The following is a 24,712-nucleotide window of genomic DNA, read 5'->3' as shown; positions in this document are numbered from 1 at the left end:
GGGATCTTTCGCTGTTGTGACCTGGCAGCGCTTCAAGAAAGAATTTAACGACCGCTTCTTTCCCGCATCGGTAAGGAAGCAAAAGGCAAGAGAGTTCTCAAATTTGGTCCAAGGGGGCACAACAGTGGAACAGTACGCCCGGAGATTCATAGAACTTGGGCGTTTTGCTCCCCACCTTATCGCCACAGAGGAGATGCGAGCTGATCGTTTTCAGGAGGGACTACGCCCTAATATACGCCGTATGGTGGTCAGCCATCGGATATCCACTTTTCAGGAATTAGTGGATGTGGCCACCCTTGTGGAGCGAGAAAATAATTTGAGCATAGGCTCCCCTCTAGGACATAAGAGGCGGAGTTTTTCCGGTGAAGGAAGCAGCTCGGGTTCGCCTCAGAAATTTGTTCAGCGGACTGGAACTCGACCTCAAGCGTCCTCAGGTGTTCGTATGGGAGGACGGGTGCCAATTTGTGGAGCATGTAATAGAGCCCATGAGGGCGAGTGCCTGCTGAGTAGTGGACCCCAGTGTTACCGGTGTGGCCAAGTGGGACATATTGCTCGGGAATGCCCCGTCAGAGTTCAAGGAAGCCGTGGAGGTAGACACGGTGGAAGAACCAATCCGAGACAAGCAGTGCAAGCCCGGGTTTATGCTATCACACCCGGAGAGGTGGATGATGAGGCGCCAGCGACCCATGATGCTGGAGTAATTACAGGTATGGGTTAATTTAATTTTAAGTTGGATTTAATTTTTGGTAATTTTGGTTTCTCCTTTGCTTTTTTTGGATTTCATGGGTTAATGTGTTTGGTTCAGGAAGAGTCCGTTTGTTTGAGTTTTATGCTTGCACTTTGTTTGATTCCGGTGCGTCACAGTCGTTTGTATCTTTCACTTTTGCTTGGGTGTGTAATTTGGTCACGGAACCGTTGCCGAAGTCTATGGTAGTGGCTCTACCTGATGGTGACATGGTGTGGTGTTCCAAGGTTGCTTTGGGATGCCCGTTAAATTTTGATGGAAGGTTCTTGGATGCTGATTTGGTAGTGTTTAAGTTGTTGGGTTTTGATATCATCCTCGGGATGGATTGGCTATACCGATATTCTGCGAGTATTAATTGCAGAAGTCGGATAATTAGCTTTCAGCTTCCAGATGGTGATTGTCTGGAATTTGTGGGGAGTAAATTAAAAGAAAATCCGATAATTATATCGGCAATTGAAGCAAGAAGAGAGATTGCATGGGGAGCGAATGCATTCTTGGTTCAGATGGTGTCCACGCCGTCTGAGAAGAAGTCCTTGACAGACATTCCAGTTGTGGAAGAATTCCCCGATGTGTTTGTGGATGATTTGCCCGGACTACCCCCTGTGTGGGAAATGGAATTTGTTATAGACTTGGAACCTGGAGCGGCTCCTGTGCATAAAGCTCCTTATCGCATGGCACCGGCTGAATTAAAAGAGTTGAAGACTCAGTTGCAAGAGCTGGTAGAGAAGGGAATTATTCAGCCTAGTACTTCACCGTGGGGTGCACCAGTTTTGTTTGTTAAAAAGAAAGATGGAACCCTCCGTATGTGCATCGATTATCGAGAATTGAACAAGGTGACCATAAAAAATAAATATCCTCTCCCACGGATAGATAATTTATTTGATCAACTTCAAGGAGCAGCTGTGTTCTCTAAAATTGATATGAGGTCGGGATACTACCAGCTGAGGATCAGAGACAAGGATGTGCCTAAAACTACTTTCAGGTCAAGGTATGGGCATTATGAATTTAAGGTGATGCCGTTTGGGTTAGCTAATGCCCCTGCTGCTTTCATGGATTTAATGAATCGAGTATTTCGACCTTATCTGGATTCCTTTGTAGTAGTATTCATCGATGATATTCTGATTTATTCCCGAGATGTTGAAGAGCATGTGTATCATCTTCGTCTGGTACTTGGGAAATTGAGAGAACACCAGTTGTACGCCAAGCTCAGCAAGTATGAATTCTGGTTGGAAGAAGTTAAATTTCTTGGGCATGTGATTTCCCGAGACGGAGTGGCTGTTGATCCTAGTAAGGTGGAAGCCATTTTGTCATGGCCGCGTCCGACTACAGTGCTCGAGATCCGGAGTTTCTTGGGACTTGCCGGATATTACCGAAGATTTGTGGAGGGATTTGCTCGCCTATCCGGACCTCTCACAGCTTTGACTCGGAAGAATACAGAATTTGTTTGGTCAGATAAGTGTGAGAGAAGCTTCCAAGAATTAAAGAATAGGTTGACGACGGCACCAGTGTTAGTGCTCCGAGAACCGCATAAGCCATTCGAAGTCTTCAGTGATGCGTCTAAGTTTGGTTTGGGTTGTGTCCTTATGCAGGAAGGACGGGTTGTTGCCTATGCATCTCGTCAGCTAAAGGACCATGAGAAGAATTATCCGACGCACAATTTAGAATTGGCTGCGATTGTTTTTGCTCTCAAGATTGGGTGGCACTTCTTGTATGGGGAAGCTTACAAGGTATTTACTGATCACAAGAGCTTGAAGCATTTGTTTTCCCAGAAAAATTTGAACATGAGGCAGAGGCGATGGCTAGAGCTAATCAGTGACTATCAGTGTGAGATCAAGTACCATCCGAGGAAGGCTAATATAGTTGCTGATGCTTTGAGCCGAAAGTCACACTTGGAAGATGAAGCCGAGCCGTCAGAATTGGATTCGTTGCTTTGTGGGATGAGAAGGCTCCTTATTGAGAGTTCACAGCAAGAAGAGATTTTATCTTCAGTTCTTGACATTCGGGTAACTGATTTTGAAGAATTGAAGAGTCTTCAAAGGAAGGATCCAAAGCTGCTGAATATCAGAAAAAGAGTCAGAAAATCTTGAGGGCCGTTGCATTATAGCATGGATAAAGATAGGATACTTCGGTTCCGAGATCGTAGAGTGGTCCCCAAAGATTCAGAATTCAAGGAGCGGATCATGGCAGAAGCTCATGCGGCCCCTTATTCAGTTCATCCCGGCAGTACAAAGATGTACCGGGACTTGAAGAAAAATTACTGGTGGGATGGAATGAAGAAGGATTTTGCCTTATATGTTGAGAAATGCCACACATGCCGTCAAGTGAAGGCCGAGCATCAAAGACCTACAGGTATGCTCCAACCCCTCCCTATTCCTAAGTGGAAATGGGATGACATCACGGTGGACTTTGTAGTGGGTTTGCCGAGAACACCTAGTGGGAAAAATTCTGTTTGGGTGATTGTTGACCGGTTAACGAAAAGTGCTCATTTCCTGCCTGTTAATAACACTGACTCCTTGGGTAAGTTGACACGCTTGTACGTGAAAGAAATAGTGCGGCTGCATGGCATACCAAAGAGTATAGTGTCGGATCGAGACCCAAGGTTTACGTCGCAGTTCTGGAAGAGTTTGCAGGCAGCTTTGGGTACTAAGTTGAAGTTCAGTACTGCATATCACCCGCAGACAGACGGCCAATCAGAACGCACCATTCAAACCCTTGAAGACATGTTGTGAGCGTGTGTCATGGAATTTCAGGGGAGTTGGGAAAACCATTTGCCGCTCATAGAGTTTGCATATAATAACAGCTTCCATGCGACCATTCAGATGGCTCCCTATGAAGCTCTTTACAGGAGGAAGTGTAGATCGCCCTTGTGTTGGGACGAAGTCGGGGAGAGTAAGATTATTGGACCCGAAATAATTCAAGAGATGCAAAGCCAAGTCCGGATCATCAGAGATAAAATGGCGGCAGCTCAGAGTCGCTAGAAAAGCTACGCTGATACCAGGAGGAGAGAGTTGTCTTTTGAAGTTGGTGATTGGGTTTATCTCAAAGTCTCTCCCATGAGAGGTGTTAAGCGTTTTGGTAAGAAGAGGAAACTGGATCCGAGGTATGTCGGACATTTTCAGATTCTGGAGAAGGTAGGGTCCATCGCCTATAGAGTTGCTTTGCCAGAGTATTTTGGGGATATTCACGATGTCTTCCACGTATCATCCCTGAAGAAGAGCTTTGGACAGCAAGAGCCACGCTTCGTCGACTCAGAGGGTATTCAGTTGCAACCGGATCTCACTTATGAGGTTGTTCCGCAAATCATGGATTGGAAGGAGCAACACTTGAGGTCCAAGACGATACCTCTGGTTAAGGTGGCTTGGGGAGATCCGTTAGCTCAAGACCTCTCTTGGGAGCGAGTAGCAGACATGAGGGAGCAGTACCCGTACTTGTTTGAATAATGAAGGTATGTATCTTAATCTTGGTCACAGCTGGTTTATGTGTTTTTATGTGGCTTGTTTTAAGTTGGTGGTTGATCTTGCAAATTTCGTGGACGAAATTTGTTTTTAAGGGGGGAGGATGTGATGACCCGCTTTCGCGTGTGTTTTCGTTGTTTTTATTTTAATTAATATATTAGTTTATTTATTTTAAATTATTGCGTTTTAAATTTAGTTTTTATTTGTTGGATGTTGTGTTTTATTTATTTATTTACTTATTTGTTTTACGGTTTTTAATTTCTTTCTCGGTGGTTTTGTTTTGTTGTCCGGAGTGAGGATTGGACCTCATTTCTTCCTACATCTCTTTTTTTCCTTTTTCCTTTTTCCCTTTTTCTCTTTTCTTTTTCTTCTTTCTTTTTCTTTTTCTTTTTCTTTTTTTTTTCTTTCTTTTCTTTTTCTTCTTTCTTCCTCTCCCGATCGTCTCTCTCTCTCTCTCTCTCTCTCTCTCTCTCTCTCTCTCTCTCTCTCTCTCTCTCTCTCTCCCACGCCGGAAGTACCCCCAGCCTAGACCCACCGCCGTCCGGACACCGTGGGCGGCACCACCCCCACCGGTCGAAGCCCCTCCCTCCGGCGCACCACCGCACCGAATCCCAGCCCCATCCGGCCAGCCGTTTGGCCGGAAAACGCCCAAGAAGCCCCACGGATTTTGCCCCGATCCGTCGCCGTTGCTCCACCTCTAGCCACCACTTCTTCACCACTTCATCACCGGTTCCTTGCTGTCCTAACCCACCCATTTCTAGCCCCTAATAGCCACCGGAACAACTCCCACGAGCTAGCTTTCCATTTTGGGAAATCCGGCCTCCCTCCACCGTTTTCGCCGCCACCCACGGCCAACCACCACTTCCAATAGCTTCATAATCATCCTTAGACCATTTCCTATCAATCTCAAGCCTTGGTTTGTCCCCGTTCAAAAGTGGGTATTTTACAACCCACGGCCACAGTGAATTTTCACTGTTACGTTGCTTTTTCTCCACTGTTTGCAACGCTGCAAGCTTTCTAAAAATACCATATAGCGCTGTAAGTATTTTCCAAACCCTATTTTCAGATTTAAATATATTTTGCTCATTCAATATTTATCTGCTGGTTGCTTGTTTTATTGATATATGTTGGTTGATTATTTTTGTGCATTGATATTGCATTTACATGGTGCATGCACGTGCGTTTTTATTTAATTGAGAAAAGCCTGTTTTATTGGCGTAAGTGGACTTTCGGGTGTATGTGTATCACGACCCCAAGCCGGGATGGGGTATTATCTCGGTGGAGCTCCTCTGGTCACTCGGGAGCGGAATAAACTGAGTGACGTCCCCTGGGTTGTCGCTGGGTGACGACGGGAGCGGGGAATAGAGGATGCTTGGCTACGAACGTGTTGGGCGCGGAACCGAGCATCGCTCTACGCACCGACTTCGTGGCCCTTCGCTGGTGAGGGCTAAAGGATGCTTGGCTATGAATGCGCGGGGCGCGGAACTGGGCATCGCTCGTTAGGTGTCACATGCGTGGTCGTAACCTGCGGTGTGGCACTGGTGCTAGGGTGTGCGGATGACCCCTAGGGGAGGTCATGGTGCATACGGATTAATTAGATAATGGTTTGAGATGGATATGGGCCAAATGTGACTTTTGGCATAATATTTGGAAATGATATGATTTTGGGCCAAATGAGATTTTTGGCGTGCGTGGAAAAAATATGTTTTTATGGGTTTGCGCATTGGCATCACTTCATGCATATTGTTTGAGTTCTATATGCTTTTATTTGGTGGTGTTTGGATTTTACTTACCTGCTGTATCATTTTTGGTTCCATAGATTTTGGTGCAGGATTCGAGGAGGAGGAGGAGGCTGAGCCCGAGGATGCGGCTCCGCCGGAGTTTTGAGTCGAAGTTATGCTTTATAGTTTGGTTTAAAAATATATTTGTGTTTTTGTAATATTTTATTTATGTATGTTTTAAACAGCTTGTTTTATGCTAAGAAAAATTCTGGTACTTAGTTGTGACTTTTGTTATCCGCTGCGTATTTTTTCGTGCACATATGTTGCGTTTGCACACACTTGGCACTCGTCGATAGGGTGGTGACCTGGGTTGTCACCATCCGGACGTCTCGATTTCCCCGTGTCCGTACATGGGGATTTGGGGGCGTCACACCTTTACTTTAAGCTTATAATTTTGATTTTTAAACATTATTTTATTTTAATATATTATTATATTATTTATTTATTTTAATTGGAGATAGTTAGATTTATTTAGACAATGACACTTAGTGTCATTAATTATTAAGCATTAAGGATTAGAGAAGCAAGCCCATTAGTAATCTTTAGGGATGTAACGGGTCCGGTTTGGTTTAGTTTTGAACAAAATTTAGGACCAAACAGGTAATACTGGATTTACATTTTTTAAAACCGATTACGTACCAGTTACACCTTAAACTGATGCTTCCAGTTTTACTAGTTTCGGTCTGGTTTTAATATATTAAGTATATTAGTATTACTAATACATTTATAAAAAAAAAATATATATGTTGAGAATTTATTAGGCAATAAAATATATTTAATATATATATTATATTTAAAACATATGATCAAATAAGTATTCATGTTTAAGATTAAAATGTTATGTTATAAGTTATAATATATTATTTTATACATAACTATATATTATATATAATATAAAATATATTATATATAAAAAATTATATATAATATTAAAAATTAATAAAATCTATATATAATATGTGAACCGATCTGGTGTTGAAAAATGTAAAATCGATTCTGGACTAAATTTGACAGGTTTTTAAAATGAAGCATTCCGGATCGGACCGAACGTTCGGCCCTGTCCGGGCCCCTTTTTCATTTATTTTAGCACCCCTAGTAATTCTATTAAGATCCTTAGAACTTTAGAATGTGAATGAGCCAAAACTTAGAAGTAACCAAGCCTCGTAAGAGTGCAAGCCTTGGTAGGAAAATGGTTGGCCCAAGTTTAAGAAGACATAAGCCCTTTTGGGCCTAACTTGGTATAGGCTTGACCTATGGCCCAACTAGGTCAATGTAAGCCTTTTAAGTCTCATTTTTGTGAATCTTGAGATTTCTCATAATCCTTCAAAATTTAGAAACAAAGGCCTCCCATCAACCCACAATCAAAGTCCATAAAACCTCCACTCACACTCATGGCCCGTTTAAGTTCAACAAGGTTCAAAGCCTTGTTTTACTTCTATTCACTTTTTAATTTGAACCCCAATACACTTTACCATGGGTTTTCTCAAACTCATTTCATACCCTAAATGATTCTTTGAACCCAAATTAAGTTTTCAAATTGGGTTAAGATCATTAATTAACTTATCCATGATTAATGATCTTTAAATCTTGTTTTGAGTTTAATTTTCTTTCTTAATCTTTTTAGCCCTTTTTTTTATATCCAAAACTTTCTTATTTCATTATTCAATTACATCATTCTTAGATCATATTAGGACCCTAGATAAGTCTCCACACATATCACTAAGAGAAATGACATATCAAAACCCCAAACTACATCAATCGGCACACATGTGTGCCCTTTGTGTGCAATTAACTGTTTTACCCTTAAGTCCAATCTTTTGTGCCTTTTTCTCAAGGGGACTATGTTCTTTAAACAATTCATTAGATCCCCTTGAACCCAGACCAAGCCTTGGATGAGTTTGGTTTCAAAAACCAAACCAAAACCAATTTCACCATAGGCACTAATTGGATGAGAATCAAGATGGTTTATTTTCAACCTCACTTCTGCCCACGGCCAAGCCACCACCCCATGCCAACTCCATCACCACCCAATCCCCAAGAATCCCTCATGGTCATTACGAGCATTTGACCAATTGTTTTCCCACCCAAAGAAAGCACAAAACCGAAGGCATCAATGCACATTCACTTCGACAACCCATTTAATTCCTTTCACCCCTTTCATTTTGAGCTACCACTTCATGATCAGTTGCTAGACAATCAAGAACCATTCCCTCACTTGAAAATCCTTTCAATAATGGCTTATGACCTGCACAAAGCAGCCATGAAGAAAGGATGAGAGGGTGAGTGAGTTGAGGCCATGATCAAAACTATCCAACAAGCCATCCTTGAAACCCATCAGCTTCATGCTTAATTTTTGTTTGTTTTTCTTTTCTTTCTTCTGCACCACGACCTGACCAGCACTCGTAGGATTATTGTAACACTTGAATTGATTAATTCATGGTGATTTTAGGGCACTATTCACTTTGCACAAGTGATACAAGATGATGATGAGATTTCAGCGCTTTACACCACCGCCCGCATCACCCAATCCCCATGGGCTTAGGCCAACATCTTCTTCCGCTTTGCTGCCTATAAAAATCCCCTCCACCCTTTCACTTCTTCCACACCTCAACTCCAGCTCCTCTTGAGCATTGAGAGCCATTTTCCCCCTTAGTTTTGAGAGGAACTGAAAGATGTGTGTGTGCTTGAGTGTTCTTGAAGTTATTGTGAGTTCTTGGGTTGCAAGCTTGAGTGGGCCATGGAATTTTCACACGAAAATTTGCTACACACACATGTCATGAATTACAGTTTTTCAACATAGCATGAAAAATAATTTTGTCACAACCCCAAAGTCTAAGATAGGGAATTATTCTAGTGGAACTCTTTTGCTCACTCTGGAGTGTTTAAAATGAAGTGGTAATCCCTACGTTGACGAAAAATAATCAATGGGTTTCGAATGAGTTCATTTTAAAGAACACATGAGTGAAGTCAAATTGGCAGGTTGGTGGGTGTACATGTTATGGTGTTATGTTACTAATGCATTGAAAACGAGTCTACAGACAACGTAGTTTCAACGTGAGTTTTACTATAGTCACCAGTAGGTACTCACAGTTCAAATGAGAAATTGTGACAATACCACACGTTATGATGTTACAATTAAGTATGAATTGTTAATAATGATGAAAGATTATGACATTTTTTCCAGTGAAGTGAAAAAATGTTCTCTGTAAGAAAATGTGTGTCTCATGTTTTCTGAAATGTTGAAGAATCTGGATGGGAGATATACACTGATTTTTTTCTACATTGCATGTATTGCATATTGATAATTCATTATGCATAATTTATCTTTGTGCATGTTGATTGTTTAACTTACTGAGATTTTAAGTAAATCTCACCATTTATGGACCCATTTTTATTCCAGTTGATAGAGGTTGTGTTAGGATTTGAGGAGGACAGACTAGATGCAACAGTGGATCCAACTAATTGAGGAGGAGCCAGACCTCGAGAAAAGACTAAACCTTATCTTGATGTTTATAGCACTAACCCTTTGTGATGACCCGCTTTCGCTTGTATTTTCGCTGAAATGATTGTTTTTATTTTAATTAATATATTAGCTTATTTATTTTAAATTATTGCGTTTTAAAATTAGTTTTTAATTTATTTGATGTTGTGTTTTATTTCTTTTAGTTGTTTACAGTTTTTAATATCTTTGCGGTGGTTTAGTGTTGTTTTCCCGGAATGAGGATTAGACTTCATCTTCTTTCCCTACACCTCTTTTCTTTTTCCTTTTTCTTTTTTTTCCTTTTTCTCTTTTTTCTTCTTTCTTTTTCCTTTCTTTTTCTCTTTTTTCTTTCTTTTCTTTTTTTCCTCTCCTCCCTGCGTCGACTCCCCCGGTCTCTCTCTCTCCTCTCTCTCTCACGCCGGAGCCTTCAACCCCTCGACCTGCCGCCGTCCGGCCACCGTGCAGCTCACCGCCGCCACCGTTCGACTCCCCTCCCTCCGGCGCACCTCCCCACCAAAACCCACCCCCATCCGGCCGGCCGTTTGGCCGGAAAAGCCCTTTAAAGCCCGCACGGGTTTTGCTCCGATCCGCCGCCGTCGCTCCACCTCCGGCCACCATTTCTTCACCACTTCATCACCGGTCCCTTGCCGTCCTAACCCACCTATTTCCGGCCTCCAACGACCACCGGAACAGCTCCCATGAGCTAGCTTTCCTTTTTGGGAAATCCGGCCTCTTTCTGGCGTTTTCGCCGCCACCCACGGCCAACCACCACTTCCAATAGCTTCACAATCATCCCTAGACCATTCCCTATCGATCCCAAGCCTTGGTTTGTCCCCGTTCAAAAGTGGGTATTTCACAACCCACGGCCACAGTGAATTTTCATTGTAACGTTGCTTTTTCATCGCCGTTTGCAACGCCGGGTGTTTTCTAAAATTACCATATAGCGCTGTAAGTATTTTCCAAACCCTATTTTCAGATTTAAATATATATCACTCATTCAATTTATTTTATCTGCTGGTTGGTTGATTTCGGACTGAGTCCGAGGAGTTCGGGGGTCGGATGGATGGAGGACGGAGTTGCTTGATTTATTGTTTTATGGTTGGTTGTTTGTTTTGTGCATTGATAATTGCATTTGCATGGTGCATGCACGTGTATTTTATTTTATTTGAGAGATCCTGTTTTGCTGGCGTGAATGGATTTTTGGGTGCATGTGTCTCACGAGCCCAAGCCGGGATGGGTTATTATCTCGGTGGAACTCCTCTGGTCACTCGAGAGTGGATAATACTGAGTGACGTCCCCTGAGTTGTGGCTGGGCGACGACGGGAGCGGGGCTAGAGGATGGCCCGGCCAGGTACGCGCGGGGCGCGAGTCTGGGCATCGCTATACTCACCGACTCCGTGGCCCTTCGCTGGCGAGGGCTAGAGGATGGCCTGGCCAGGTACGCGCGGGGCGCGAGTCTGGGCATCGCTCGTTTAGGTGTCACATGCGTAGTCGTTACCTGCGGTGTGACACAGAGCCAGGGTGTGCGGATGATCCCTAGGGGAGATCATGGTGCATGCATAACCGGTTTGTTTTTATGGTGTTCGGATGTGGGTTATTTTCTGGGAAAATGGCGATGTTGGTTTTTCGAGGCTTTTGATCCATTTTCTGGGAAAATGGTGGTATGGGCCATTATCTGGGATAATGGCGAGGCGTGGTTTTTAAGGATATGTTTTTATTGGGCCAAATGGGTTTTTTGGCGTGCGTGGTAAAAATGTGGTTTTGCGGGACATGTGCTTTGGCTTTTCTTGCATCCATGTTGTTTGAGTTCTATGTGTTTTTATCTGGTGGTGTTTGGGTTTTGCTTACCTGCGGTACCATTTTTGGTTCCGTAGCTTTTGGTGCAGAGTTCGAGGATGAGGAGGAGGAGGCTGAGCCCGAGGATGCGGCTCCGCCGGGTTGCTGATGTTATGCTTTGTATTTGATATTATATTATATGCGTGTTTTGTAATATTTTATTTATGTACGTTTTGGAATAGCTTTGTATTAAACAAGAAAAATTCTGGTACTTAGTTATTGACTTGATTTCGCTGCGTTTTTTTCTCGTGCACTTTGTTGCCTTTGCACACACTTGGCACATGTCGTTAGGGTGGTGACCTGTGATGTCATCATCCGGACGTCTCGATTTCCCCGTGTCCGTGGGGATTTGGGGGCGTCACACCCTTCATGTCCTTGAATGTATGAATCAATTAATCTAGCTTTGGAGACTTTTTATGATGACTGGCTATACTAAGATTATGTTACTATTTGGTTTAAACTTATTATAGTTAATAATGAATTTGGGATGTTTTTTAGTTATTTTGGCATAAGCTTTGTTTTGTCACTCTTAATCCACTGCGAATATTGCATTATACTAGTTGTACTTTTATAATGCATTGTATGTTAACTGTCATGTACGGGGGTATGTAACCTTATGTTATATATCCTGATGTTCTTAGTCTTAGTTTCATCCTATGCAAAGGTTGGGGACGTCACACCGACGAAATGACAAACTATCTATTTCATACCATTTAATAATTAGTGACCAACGTACCCAATAAATGTTATACAATAACTCTTATTTAATTTCTTTTGAATAAAAGTGAAATCCTCAACTAAAAGTTTGCACTAGTATAAACCTTTTAAAATGTTTAAGACTTTAAGTTCCATGTACTCATTTTGAAAAAAATAGAAAAAATTTGAAATCTACATGAAAATATTTATTTCTAATAGTGAACTTCATTTAAAAAAAATACGCAAGATTTGCATGCCTTAAAATTTATTGAAATCCCTATAGATTTGTATATAGTATTATTAGTCAAGATTTGTATATAGTATTATTAGTCAATAATTTATATCAAAATTTATTGAAATCCCTATAGATAATATATAATAATATAAAGATATCTTATTTGGTTGGAAACTTGAAACGATATAACCATTCAGCCAACATTTCTACTTTGGAGTAGATGCAATGTGAAAAAGGGTTAACATCCAGTAATGACAAATGACCACATCATCGTTACATAAGCTAAATTTATAAGCCTCATCATTGGTTATAATATTCCGTTGTAATAAGAAATAGAAACACATTTTTATACCCAGACAACAAGTTTAGACTTGACCAATGCACAATTTCTTCCGTTACTCAAATCACTTATACACGACACAACACTAGACATTGCCCACCAAGTTCCATCTTTGCCACCACCTCTTGCTGGTGCATTTGATTCCTCATCACTGTCAACATCTAGTCATAGATATTTATTGTCATCTTCTTCGTCCTCCTTGTGGCCATCACCTTTGGATTGATCTGTTGCCCATTTGCTCCAAATCAACGACCATGCTTCACCACTTAAATGGTTTGATTTTACATTTCTAATTTTTAACCAACATTTTCTATCTTTGTTATTTCTATAGAGTGCCTTAATGCACTTGAGCATATTTTTATGATTCCTATTCCATCAATGTGTAAGAAAGCAAGAAATGGTAAAAGGTAAAAAGATTGATAATTTTATTTACAAGAGATGTACACTTTAATACAAGAAGAAGAGAAATTGTAACTTACAATTTAGAGATTGCATCATAAAGGATGAATATGTACAACACATGATAGGAAAAATATGGAAACATGAAGTACATTATGTTATTCGCACAGTAATGCTAGGATAATGAGTTGGTCTTTAATTTGCTGATTTGTAGCTTGATTCTGGCATGAATGCAAAGATGCTAATGAGTTGGGGTTGTCTGGAGAGGTCTAGCTAACACCCCCCTAAACTAATGGGAAGGAACCAAATCATTAGCTTGTCACGAAGGCGGAGGACACGAGTAGTGGTAAGTACCTTGGTGAAAATATCAGCATGTTGTTCTATTGAGGAGATGTATCTGAGCTGAATATCCTTGTTTAGTACTTTTTCTCTAATGAAGTCGAAATCCACTTCAATATGCTTGGTCCGAGCATGGAATATTGGGTTGGAGGCAAGTGAAATGGCTCCCAAGTTATCACACCAAACTCTCGGGGTTGAGGGAAGAAAAATTTGCAAGTCTTGAATGAGCATTCTCAGCCAATAGAGTTCAGTTGTTGCAAGAGCTATGGACCTATATTCTGCTTCAGTACTACTGCATAAGACAATTGGTTGTTTCTTGTCACTCCAATAAACAAGACAAGGTGTGCTTTATACCTATCAAGTGTCCCATCGGACTTCTGTTTAACCTTAAACAACCACTTACAATGAATTTGATTTTGATTAGTGGGTCGTGGACATAGTGTTTTGGTTTGATTGGCTTGGAAGGCATCAAGTTCTTTGGTCATAGCTTCATGCCATTCTAAAGATTTGGCAACTTGGTTAAAGGTTTTAGGTTTAGAGGGCAAAAGGGTGGTATGAATGGGATGTTTTGGAGGGTAATAGAGGTGGTAATCTGGAAATGATTTTAGGTTGGATGTGCCAGTTTTTTATCTTGTGGTTGATTGAGATGGAATATTGTATATTTTAACCAATATAGTTTGATTACTTTATTGACATTATTATTGGTTTTAGATGAAAAAAATGGTTAATAAGCATGTTTTGATTAATATCATGATTTATATTTAATTTTATAACCTATGATTTAATTAGACAATAATTCTTCACATGCACAGCTCGTTTTTAATATTCCATTCTTGTTTTTTATTTTTACTTCTTTAATTTATTGTCTTTAGCATTTTCAGGAGGCAGTAGAAGACACCATGGGTTGGTTGCCTTTTTTATGAGAGGCGAAAAATAGAGAGGACTTTCTTCTTTGGAAAATTTTGGCACAAGCCTTGAGGACATAAAGATGCAACATAGGTCTTATTGGTGATTATGGGAAGAAATGACGCTAGCTTGGGCGAATGAGCTTGACTTTTTCATCTGGGATTCTGGGTTATTTTTTGTGTAAGGTTGGGGCTAGCTGAAATGTAGAGGTTTTTCTTTTCTTCGTTGGGTCAAGGAAAGGCACAAGGGTGACTTTCTGAGCTGAACCTACAGAGCGGCTTACTTTTCCTTTGTTGACAATGTAGAAGGAAGACACGCTTATAAACAAAAAGAAAAAAAAGTAAAGTTAGAGGGTTTACTTAGAGAAAAGAGACATTGAGAGGGACCTTCAGCTATTGGGTTCGGATGAAAAAGGAAAAAAAAAAAATAGCATCCTTCTAGACGGCAGGAAAGGGTTGGTGAGATGAAAACGACGAGGGAGGATTTCATTTTTCGTAGGTTGGGCTTTTGACTTCAGCTAGAGGAGATGGTTGTAGAGTGGTGGTTGGATTATTTTTTGGGTGAGAGAGTAGACAGGGAAACAGAGAGGTGACTTTTATTTTTTTTCTAGTTCTGGGAACGCTAGTGGGGACAAACGGTAGGGTTGTTGGGGAGTTTTTCTAGAAAGTGAAGCTCAGGTTTTTCTGTGAGGATTTTATTTTTTGGGTTCATTAAAAAAAAATGAATGCTGGTGAGGCTCTAGTTTTGGGAGATGGATAGGCGAAAGAGGAGAGGTGAGAGCTTTAATTTTTCGTGGAGACTTTTGGGTTGTGGACAAACGAAAGCATGGACTGAGTGGGAGCTTTGACCACTCAACTGGAAACCAGATGAAAGGGACTCACGTTGGAGTGGGCAGCTTTCATAGTTTTTTTGGCCTAGGCATGGACAAAATGCAAATGGGTTTTCGTTTAAAGGGGACTAAGGGCAAAGAGCATGGGAGAACGCTGAGACTTCTCTCATGGGCACTTGAGTTTTGGGTGTGGGCCACACTTAAATGCTGCTTGAACGAGAAGGAAGTCTAGTGGGCTTCTTGAACAGAAAACTGAAGGAGGAGTGGGAGTTTATTTTCGTGAGAGAGAACGCAACATTGGTTTTTTGGATTGGAGAGAGTTTTTCATTTCAGCTGGTGGGAAGACTCTTAGCTTGGGACTCGGAGTGCAAGTTGGAAAGGTGTAGACACAGCATGACGTGAAAGGAATTTTTGGCTCTGTCTTTTCTCCACTTTTGCTCTCTTGTGGCTTTTTATGTGTGTTGAGTTTTGTGTTTTATTTTAGTTTATAATGAAAAATATTTATTTGATTTTCATGGTTCTTGTGATAAACATGGTTGGTTAAAATTTTGTACTAAGGTTAGAAGTGAAGTCTAATATGATTTAAACATTGTTTTCGGATCAACATTAGAATTTATATTGTGAGTTTTATTGATTGAATGATTTTACTATTGGATATTTTGATTATCTATATATTTATCTTAATTCATTATGATTTTTGAATACAGTAAATGTTTGAAAAAATCACTGTGATATTCAAATGAGTTTGTGAATGTTTTAATCATCAATCGTTCAAGCTTAATCATTAGTGATTATTTTTCTTGACCTTAAATGCTAAATCTTCCAATTAAACGGAATCATTATGTTGAACCCAACGTTTCAAGTTTTGTATAATTATATCTACACATGGATTTTGATGATAACAAATGAATTTAAAGAATAAAGGAGTCTCAAACTCAAGTTGTTTACACAATGGAGTCAAGCACATCAAAGAAACAAGCATGAGCAAGAAGGAAACAAGTTCACATTAAAGTCATAGAGTAATATTGTAAATCTCTTAAAAATTTGAAATTAGGATTAAGATTTAAAATTAATATTTTATCATAAAACATTAAAATACATTTTTAACATGTGCATGAATATTTTGAAAATTAAATTTGAAATTTTTTAAAGATGATTGATTGTCATATTTCACATGTGTATTACATGAATAAAGTTTTGAACTTTGAAAATATTAAAGATGATTGATTATCATCTTTCACATATGCATGTTTTATTTGAATATTTTTAAAAGTGATTGATGCTTTTTTTGACTTATACGAAAAGTAGATGATTTTGTTTGAAAATTTTAAAAAGTAAAGTATACTTCTTTTGTTATATGCAAAAAGTAAAAAAGATTATATTTCAAATATTTGAAAAGTAAAGTGTGCTCCTTTTGTCATATGCAAAAAGTAAAAAGATTATGTTTGAATTTTTTGAAAAGTAAAGTGTACTCCTTTTGTCATATGCCAAAAGTAAAAGATTAGGTTTGAATTTTTTAAAAATAAATGATGTTGTCTTTGACAATTGAAAAAGAAGAACCTTTTATTTGAATTTTTTGAAAAAGTGAATGGTGTTGTCTTTGATTTCATTCTCTCTTCTCTAAGCATTGAGCCTTAATCCTTATTCATTTTGAGAGAAATATAGTTTGCACTGTATTGTTCTTATTTCACTCACTGAGGAGTGTTTTCTGATAACCTACCCACTATCAGTTCTTGTATCAGTAAAAGGATATGTATAACTCTTGTGCGTGTAGAAAGTGTTTTATACAGGGAATAGTTAAATCACCACGTGTAAGGTGATTGTAAGTGTAGAGGGTGTTCTACATGGATCCTTTGTAGCGGTGTTGTTCAAAAGTGTAATAAGTTTCTATTTCCACTTGAAGCAGGTTGAATAGTAAATTTGGGGATCCTCAAGGGGTAGCTTGAGGTGAGGACTTAGGCAATGAGGCCGACACTCGTTAACATACTGAGTTTGCTTCTCTCTTACTCTTACTCTTTATATTTATTGCTGTTTCGTATTTTGTTTATATTTTATATTGTATATTTAATTTATAATTGTTATTTTTTTAAATATAACTCAATTCACTTCCCCTCTTGTGTTAGTCATCTGGGCAACACATTATTCTATTTTAATTGAAGTAAATCGATTGAAAATAATATTCTAAATTATTTGATGGATTCTCAAAACTTTAATCGTTCTCTATATCATTTTAGTTTTATTCTGTTATTTCAAAAATCGCCATCTCAATAATTTTATCTTCTATTTGATTGCACGTTTCTTTTAGTAATTTCTTTTCATTTTTTGAGTTTATTTTTCTTATCATATAAGTCAATCCCTGTAGATTTGATCATGTTAAGTACTACAACACCTATATACTTGCCTGTAAAACTGCTCTAAATTTTTGATTTACTAGTTTGAGGCAAAGTTTAGGCATATGGGATGAGAAGGAAATGGTGATTGGGAAGCAAAGGTAAGAGGAGTTGTAAGGGAGGTAGGTTGAGATGGTGACGAGGAAGAATCAATCTTTGTGTGTAAGGTGTTAAGGAAGCAAGATGAGCTAATATAGAGGGAGGACTAAAGTCATTAAGAGTAGTGGAAAGTAGAGGTGGTAGAGAAATTGGAGAGAAACCATTACCTGCATGAGAATTCTTGCAGGGTAGTGAGGAAGATGTGAAAATATCCTTCAATGGGAAACATTTTTCTTCAAATGTGAGATGTTGGTAGATGTATATCTTGTTTATTGTGGGATCAAGACAATGGTATCTATGATAGTTAGAGGGATAACCAAGAAAAATGTATTTCTTAGTTCGAAACTCTAACTTGTGTTGATTGTATAGTCTAAGGTAAGGAAAACAAGCACAATTGTTTGGAAGGAATGATAATCAGGGATTTTGTGAAATAATTTGGCATAAGGAGAGGAGAGTTGAAGAATTGGAGTGATAAGAAGATTTATGAGATAAACAGAGGTTGAGAAGGCATCTTTCCAAAAATCTTTTGGTAGGTGAGATGTGGCAAGAAGAGCTAATCTTGTTTCCACAATGTCCGATGCTTTCTTTTAGCCAACCCATTTTGTTGTGCTATATGAGGACATGAGATGCAATGATGAATGCCATGTGTGGTGAAGAACTGTTTGAATAGAAAGGAGGTGACTTAACCCTTATATTTGATTGGAAACTTTTGATCTTCTGGGAGATTAGGTTTTAAACAAGCGAGTTAAATTTGATGAAGCAAGCTAAAACATCATATTTAAGCTTAAGGGGAAAGAACTATGTGAATCTTAAGTAATCATCTATGAAGATTACATAATACTGAAATCCATCAATGGACTTTATAGAAGAAGACGAAACATCAGAATGCATCAAGTCAAGAGGAGAAGATGTCTTGCAAGAACTTTCAGTAAAAGGTAATCTCTTATTCTTATCTAATTGACAGGATTCACATAAATGAGAAGAGCCTATAATACTGACTGGTAATTGAAATATTTGGACTACATGATTAACAATATCCTTAGAAGGATTCTGTATGTGTAGTTGTTCTTCACAAATAAATGACCAATAATGAGTATAAAATGACAATGGCTATTGACCCTAAGTTTTTGAATAGATAGCAAATTAGTAGAAGCTTTTAGACAATGAAGTATGTTATTTAAATGCAAAGAAGATCATTAGTGAGGAGAGAAGTGGAACCGGTATTAGCAATGAGCAGATTTGATCCATTTCCAACAGCAACAACCTCAATACCATTAAATTGTTGGTTGAGTGAGAGATTCTCAAGTTGGGAAGTTATGTGATTATTGGTAAGAAATGGTAAAAAGATTGATGATTTTATTTATAAGAAATGTACACTTAAAATCAAGAAGAGAAATTGTAGCCTAAAATTTAGAGATTACATCATAAAGGATGAATCTGTATGGCACATGATAGGACAAATATGGAAACATGAAGTACATTAGGTTATTTGTTTAGTAATGGTAATTGGTAGGATCAATGAGCTTGCTTTTAATTCGCTAATCTGTGGCTTGATTTTAGCATGCAAAGATGTTGATGAGCTAGGGTTGTCTAGAAAGGTTTGGCTAATACGATATTCATCATTTTGGGCTGTGGATCCATATTGGTTAATAGGGCTGTGCATATGACCCGTATACCCGCTGGGTCCGATTAGAATGAACCGAACCGATCTGTATTTTATCGGATTATTATTTGAGCGGGTCGGAGAATCCAATTAATAACAGGTTTGTATATTAGAGTCAACCCGTCCGACATACTTCCAGTCCTCAAACCCTAGCCAGTAGCCACCCAAGTCCCGTTCATGAGAAATCCCATACTCCTTCCATCGAATTAGCTGAAGGATCTTAAGGCATCTTCATGCACTGAAGTAGCAAAATGGATCAGCAGGCAAATTGCGCCGCCCATCGATTCGCCGAAGAGAAAAGAAGATAGCTCGCGGAACCAAATCTCCTATTTGATAGAATTGAAGAAACGGGCATGGGCTATGTAGATGAGGCCACAAGCAGGGGAGGAGGTGAAGAGCGAAATACCTGGGCAACAAAACGGGCACAAAATTATTTTTCATGGGTCGTGAGATTGGCCATGGCCTTCGAGCAGGGGAGGAGGTAGACAACGAAAAATCGCACTAAAATCTTTTCCATGGGTCTTGAGCAGTGAGTCGAGGGAACCCAAGCACGTACTCCATGAGAATAGCGACGATGGGTGCGTCTGCGGCAGACCTTGTAGACAGTCTCACCTTCTCAACTCGGGATCTTCTCTTTCGCCAGACCACTTCTCTCCCTTTCTTTGTGAATAATTTTTCGCTGCTGTCATCTCTTTGTGAATAAAGTTTTCGTTTCTAACAGCATGAAAACGACGTTGTTTTTGAAGCCGGGTCATACGGGTTTGACCCGGTTTGGTTTTGTTCAGATTCAGTCTGTTTGGGTTAGAGTCTAAAATGATTTCTTGCGGGTCAGGTCAGGTACAAAATCGGCTTTATCAGGCCAGGTTGCAAGCCTACTGGTTAAACATTGAAGAGATTTTTACATACATATTGTGGCTGATATAGTGGGGACTATTATAAAGTTTGAAAGAACAGTGATTCAAAGAAGTGGGTTTATACTTGGTTGCGTCCGAGGTTTGAGTCGGGTCTAATGATGGTCTATGGCAAGTTTCGACGATATTGGGTGGGCACCAATGATCTGGGAGTGTACTTGGTCATGCAAGAGATATCAATCGGATCTAGCGAGAGTCTACAGGAGTATCGACAATAATGACTGAGCGATTACAATCTTGTAGCTTACGATAATGGGTCATGGCTATATTTTTCACTTTCCTCAAAGCCTCCGCTGAATTTTATTACCCAAGGGACGTCAGCGGCCGGATTGTTTATTACTTTAGCAGACAGCACACATCTGTTGACCAATTTCTTTGTGATAACATTTCTTGTTGAATACTATGGATTCCTATTTAAAATTTTCATTTCAAAAATAAATTTTTATTTTGTTATTATAATTTTTTTAAATTTTTATATAAAATATAATAAATAATTTAATTTTTTTAAATATCAATTTAATTTTTTATATTAAAAAATAATAATAATATTTAAATATAATATTTTCTACTTTTACCTAAAATTAAAAATTTTCATCTGCCTCCCCAAACCAAACCTGAAACTTCCCATATCTCGCTCTCTCTTTCGGTGTCGGCTCTCATGGCTTCCCCAACCATGCCTGTCCTCCCTGCCATAGCTCTATTGATCCTCCTCGGCTCAACTTCAGCAACTGAGTTTATCTTCAACACCAACTTCAGCTCCACCAACCTCCTCCTCTTTGGTAACTCCACCATCCAATCCTCCATTCTCGCCATCACTGATGACACCATCTTTTCCATTGGCCGTGCCTTGTACCCTTCCAAAATTCCCACAAAATCCGCCAACTCCTCTGCGCCCCTCCCATTCTCAACCTCCTTCATTTTCTCCATCGCAGAAGTCGCGAACTTCTTCCACGGCCATGGCCTTGCCTTTCTATTTGCCCCCTCTACAGATATAAACGGCACAAGCTCCACTCAATATCTGGGTCTTTTCAATTTGACCAATGATGGGAGCTCCAGTAACCATGTGTTTGCGATCGAGTTCGATGTTTTCAAGAACCAAGAATTCAACGATATAGATGCTAATCATGTCGGTGTGGACGTGAATACGCTTACGTCTCTTGCTTCATATACAGCGGGGTTTTGGACTGGACAAGATGGTGAAGTGTTTGAGGAGCTTAACCTTTATAGTGGGGAGAACTATCAAGTGTGGATTGACTTTGTGGATTCACGGGTTAATGTTTCTATGGCTGTGGCGGGCATGGGAAGACCTCGAAAGCCTTTGATAAGTGAGTTTGTTAATCTCTCTAGCGTTCTTTTGGATGAGATGTATGTAGGTTTTTGCGCATCAACCGGGCGAAGGGTTGAGAGTCACAAGATATTGGCTTGGAGCTTTAGCAATTCAAATTTCTCGATCGGTGATGCTTTAGTGACAACAAATTTACCTTCGTTTATGCCTCCCAAAAGTTCGGTTTTTGGATCAAAAGGATTTATTGTGGGGGTTAGTGTTGGTGGCGTTTTTGTGGTTGGGTGTGCAATTTTGGTGTATGTGATTTTGTCTAGAAGAAAAAGAATGAAAGATAAAGAAACGGTGGGAACTGAAGATTGGGAATTGGAATATTGGCCACATCGGATTGGTTACCAAGACATTTATGCTGCAACAAACGGCTTTTCTGAAAAAAATGTCATTGGATTCGGAGGGGATGGGAAGATCTACCAAGGGGTTTTGCAAGGTGTCGAAGTCGCAGTCAAGAGAATCCCCCACGAGAGTGAACATGGGATGGCTGAGTTTGTTGCTGAGGTTTCAAGTCTGGGGAGATTGAAGCATAGGAACTTGGTAGGATTGAGAGGTTGGTGCAAGAATGAGAGAGGCAGATTGATATTGGTCTACGATTATATGGAAAATGGAAGTTTGGACAAGAGGATTTTTGAGTGTGACGAGAGCCTAATGTTGAGTTGGCAAGAGAGGATGAAGGTTTTAAAAGATGTGGCTCGTGGGATTTCATATTTGCATGAGGGTTGGGAAGCTAAAGTCTTGCATAGAGACATTAAGGCAAGCAATGTGCTACTTGATAAGGATATGAATGCTAGGTTGGGGGATTTCGGGTTAGCCCGAATTCACCATCATGGCCAATTGGCTAGCACAACAAGAGTAGTTGGTACTGTTGGATACATGGCACCAGAAGTTCTTCGAACTGGTCGAGCCTCCACTCAAACTGATGTGTTTGGTTTTGGGATATTGGTTCTAGAGGTTGTGTGCGGGAGAATGCCCATTGAAGACGGAAAGCCAGGGTTGGTTGATTCGGTATGGAGGTTAATGGATAGTGGAGAGCTGCATCTTGCTCTAGATGAGCGGCTAAAGTCAAAGGGTGGTTATAGCATTGAGGAAGTTGAGAGTATGCTTCATCTGGGTTTGTTGTGTGCCTATCCAGATCCTAGTGTCAGGCTTCCAATAAGACAAGTTGTGAAGGTGTTGGAGGGACCAAACCAGGGCACCGGGTCTGATGGGGAGGCAATGTCGATGAATTTGCTTGACAGAGTTAAAGCAACTGCAATGTCATCTAATTTTAGTCCGATCGTTGGTGGCAGAAACACTACATTTGATGAAATTATCAAGTCATTTTCTTGGTCTGCTACACATCCTGGCTCAGACAGCATTCTAGCAGGCCGTTGAACACATCGTAAACCATAGTTCTGCGATTCTTTCATGACTGGTGCTCCAAATTGCATTGCACATTCAACAATTTGGTCATACCTCCCTGGGATCAATACATTGTTTCACAAGGATTCTGCATTAATGCTTTGAAACCGTTGTTGGTATTACGAGTTCACTTGGGCATGATTCTGTTGTGTTGGTAGAACGAGTAGTTAGTCTGTTAATATTTGGATATTCTCCAGTTTAGAACTAGAGTCAACGGATTTGCATGATTTCAGCCTACTGCTCTCAAGGTACTCTGTTATAAAAGAATGGTTGTGGCGGCCCTCGTTGTTCCTTTGCTCATGCTGCTAAGATTTGTGCTTGTTGGTTGGCTGCTTGTTTGCGTAGATGTTGATCCCTTAGCAGTAATACACCTGCTCCATCTGCGGTGTATGTGCTAGAAGTTTGGACTACCAATGTATATGCTGGCTTGAGTTTCTCTTTCTACGGTTTGGATTGTTGGAATGTATAGTTACAGTTCTTTAATATATATATTATGTTTTATGTACTGACATTACAAAAATATTCTGTTTGATATTTGATGCAAATGTCGCCCACTTTCATGTCGTTAAGGATTATGTCATCCTTAATCACATTGGCTAATGCGATATAGTATTTTTTTACTATTTTTCATTTTAATGCTCAACATAATATTTCACTTATCTGAAGCACATTATCTGATGTGAGCGAAAAAATAAAAATAAAATTCAAGATGAAAAATAACAGGTTCCGATAGTACCACCACTACTCCTTGATGTGTATAATTATTCTCGTTTCAAATGGAGTCGAATTTGTTTCAAATATGTTTTGAAAAGCCATCGAAAGCATATTCGGATAATATATATATATATAATGGGTACTACAGTTAATGGTATGTTACACACTAGACTTGTAAATAGCATAAATCTTTTAAACATCATGAAATACCTTATAAAACAAAATTTTCTTTCTGTTTTCGGAGTAATTATGATAAAAATGTTAATGGCATGTTGGAAATGTTGTCCGAAAACACAATCAACAAGTCATTTTTTCAAAGTTGTGAGGAGTTGAAATTGTCAAATAAGATCAATAATAGACTATGATTCAATACAATTTTTTTTTTTTATACGCGCTGGAGGGTTTACAATCTAGATTTTCCATTTGAAATCAATTTTTTTTTTTTAATAAACTAGAGATGTATATTGTATTGATATTTGTGATGGCCAATGGTTTTTCAGGAGTTTTGGTTCTCCAAGTAGGGCTTATTCACTGACATCCACCACGTGCACCTTAGTAGCGACTACATTCGCCAGTTGAGATTTTGTTTTTTCTCCGCGTGTGTGGGACAAGTACCACCACCAATGTGCTGCTCCTCGCAATCCGCCAAACTCCTACGCAACTTTGCTGCCTTTTGCACCTTGCATTTCGAGGACCTTCATGCTCATCTTTTCAACATTATGGGTCTAGTTGCTTTCAATAGCATTACTCCAATCGGGAATCTTATAAAGCACACCTCACAAGACCCCAACAATTGATTGTGATCACTTGAGTGGTGACATCTTGTTCTTGACTTCTTGTCCTTCTAGTTTAATGAAATATTTCTCATAATGAAAAGATAGTACACTTCAATAAAAATTAGATTTAGTGACAGACAAAATTGTCACAAGAAATAGAAAAAAGGTCACGAAATACAACCGTCACCCCCACGAAATGTGCGTCACAAAATATATATGGTAAAGTTTACTGTACAAGCATCACTAAAAATATTTTTAGTGACGGTTTGTGATGTGCCGTTTTATATAACATTCGAACGTTTACTTTTCTATGACGGTTAGAATCTATCACAGAATATTACGTTTGAACGAAAAAAATAACATTCGAACGTAAAGTAGAC

General features: G+C 39.4%; 1 protein-coding gene across 1 annotated transcript; it reads left to right on the top strand.

Moving 5' to 3' along the window:
• The first annotated feature begins 20,683 nt into the window (after positions 1-20,683).
• On the top strand, positions 20,684-23,362 carry LOC122307686 (probable L-type lectin-domain containing receptor kinase VII.2). The gene has a single exon (XM_043120720.1). The coding sequence runs from the start codon at positions 20,764-20,766 to the stop codon at positions 22,813-22,815; it is 2,052 nt and encodes a 683-aa protein (XP_042976654.1). The 5' UTR covers positions 20,684-20,763; the 3' UTR covers positions 22,816-23,362.
• The last annotated feature ends 1,350 nt before the right edge of the window (positions 23,363-24,712 follow it).

This window comes from Carya illinoinensis, chromosome 4 (assembly GCF_018687715.1).
Source record: "Carya illinoinensis cultivar Pawnee chromosome 4, C.illinoinensisPawnee_v1, whole genome shotgun sequence".
Taxonomy (NCBI): Eukaryota; Viridiplantae; Streptophyta; class Magnoliopsida; order Fagales; family Juglandaceae; genus Carya; species Carya illinoinensis.
The sequence above is the reverse complement of the archived record's forward strand: the minus strand, read 5'-3'. Positions and strand labels throughout refer to the sequence as shown.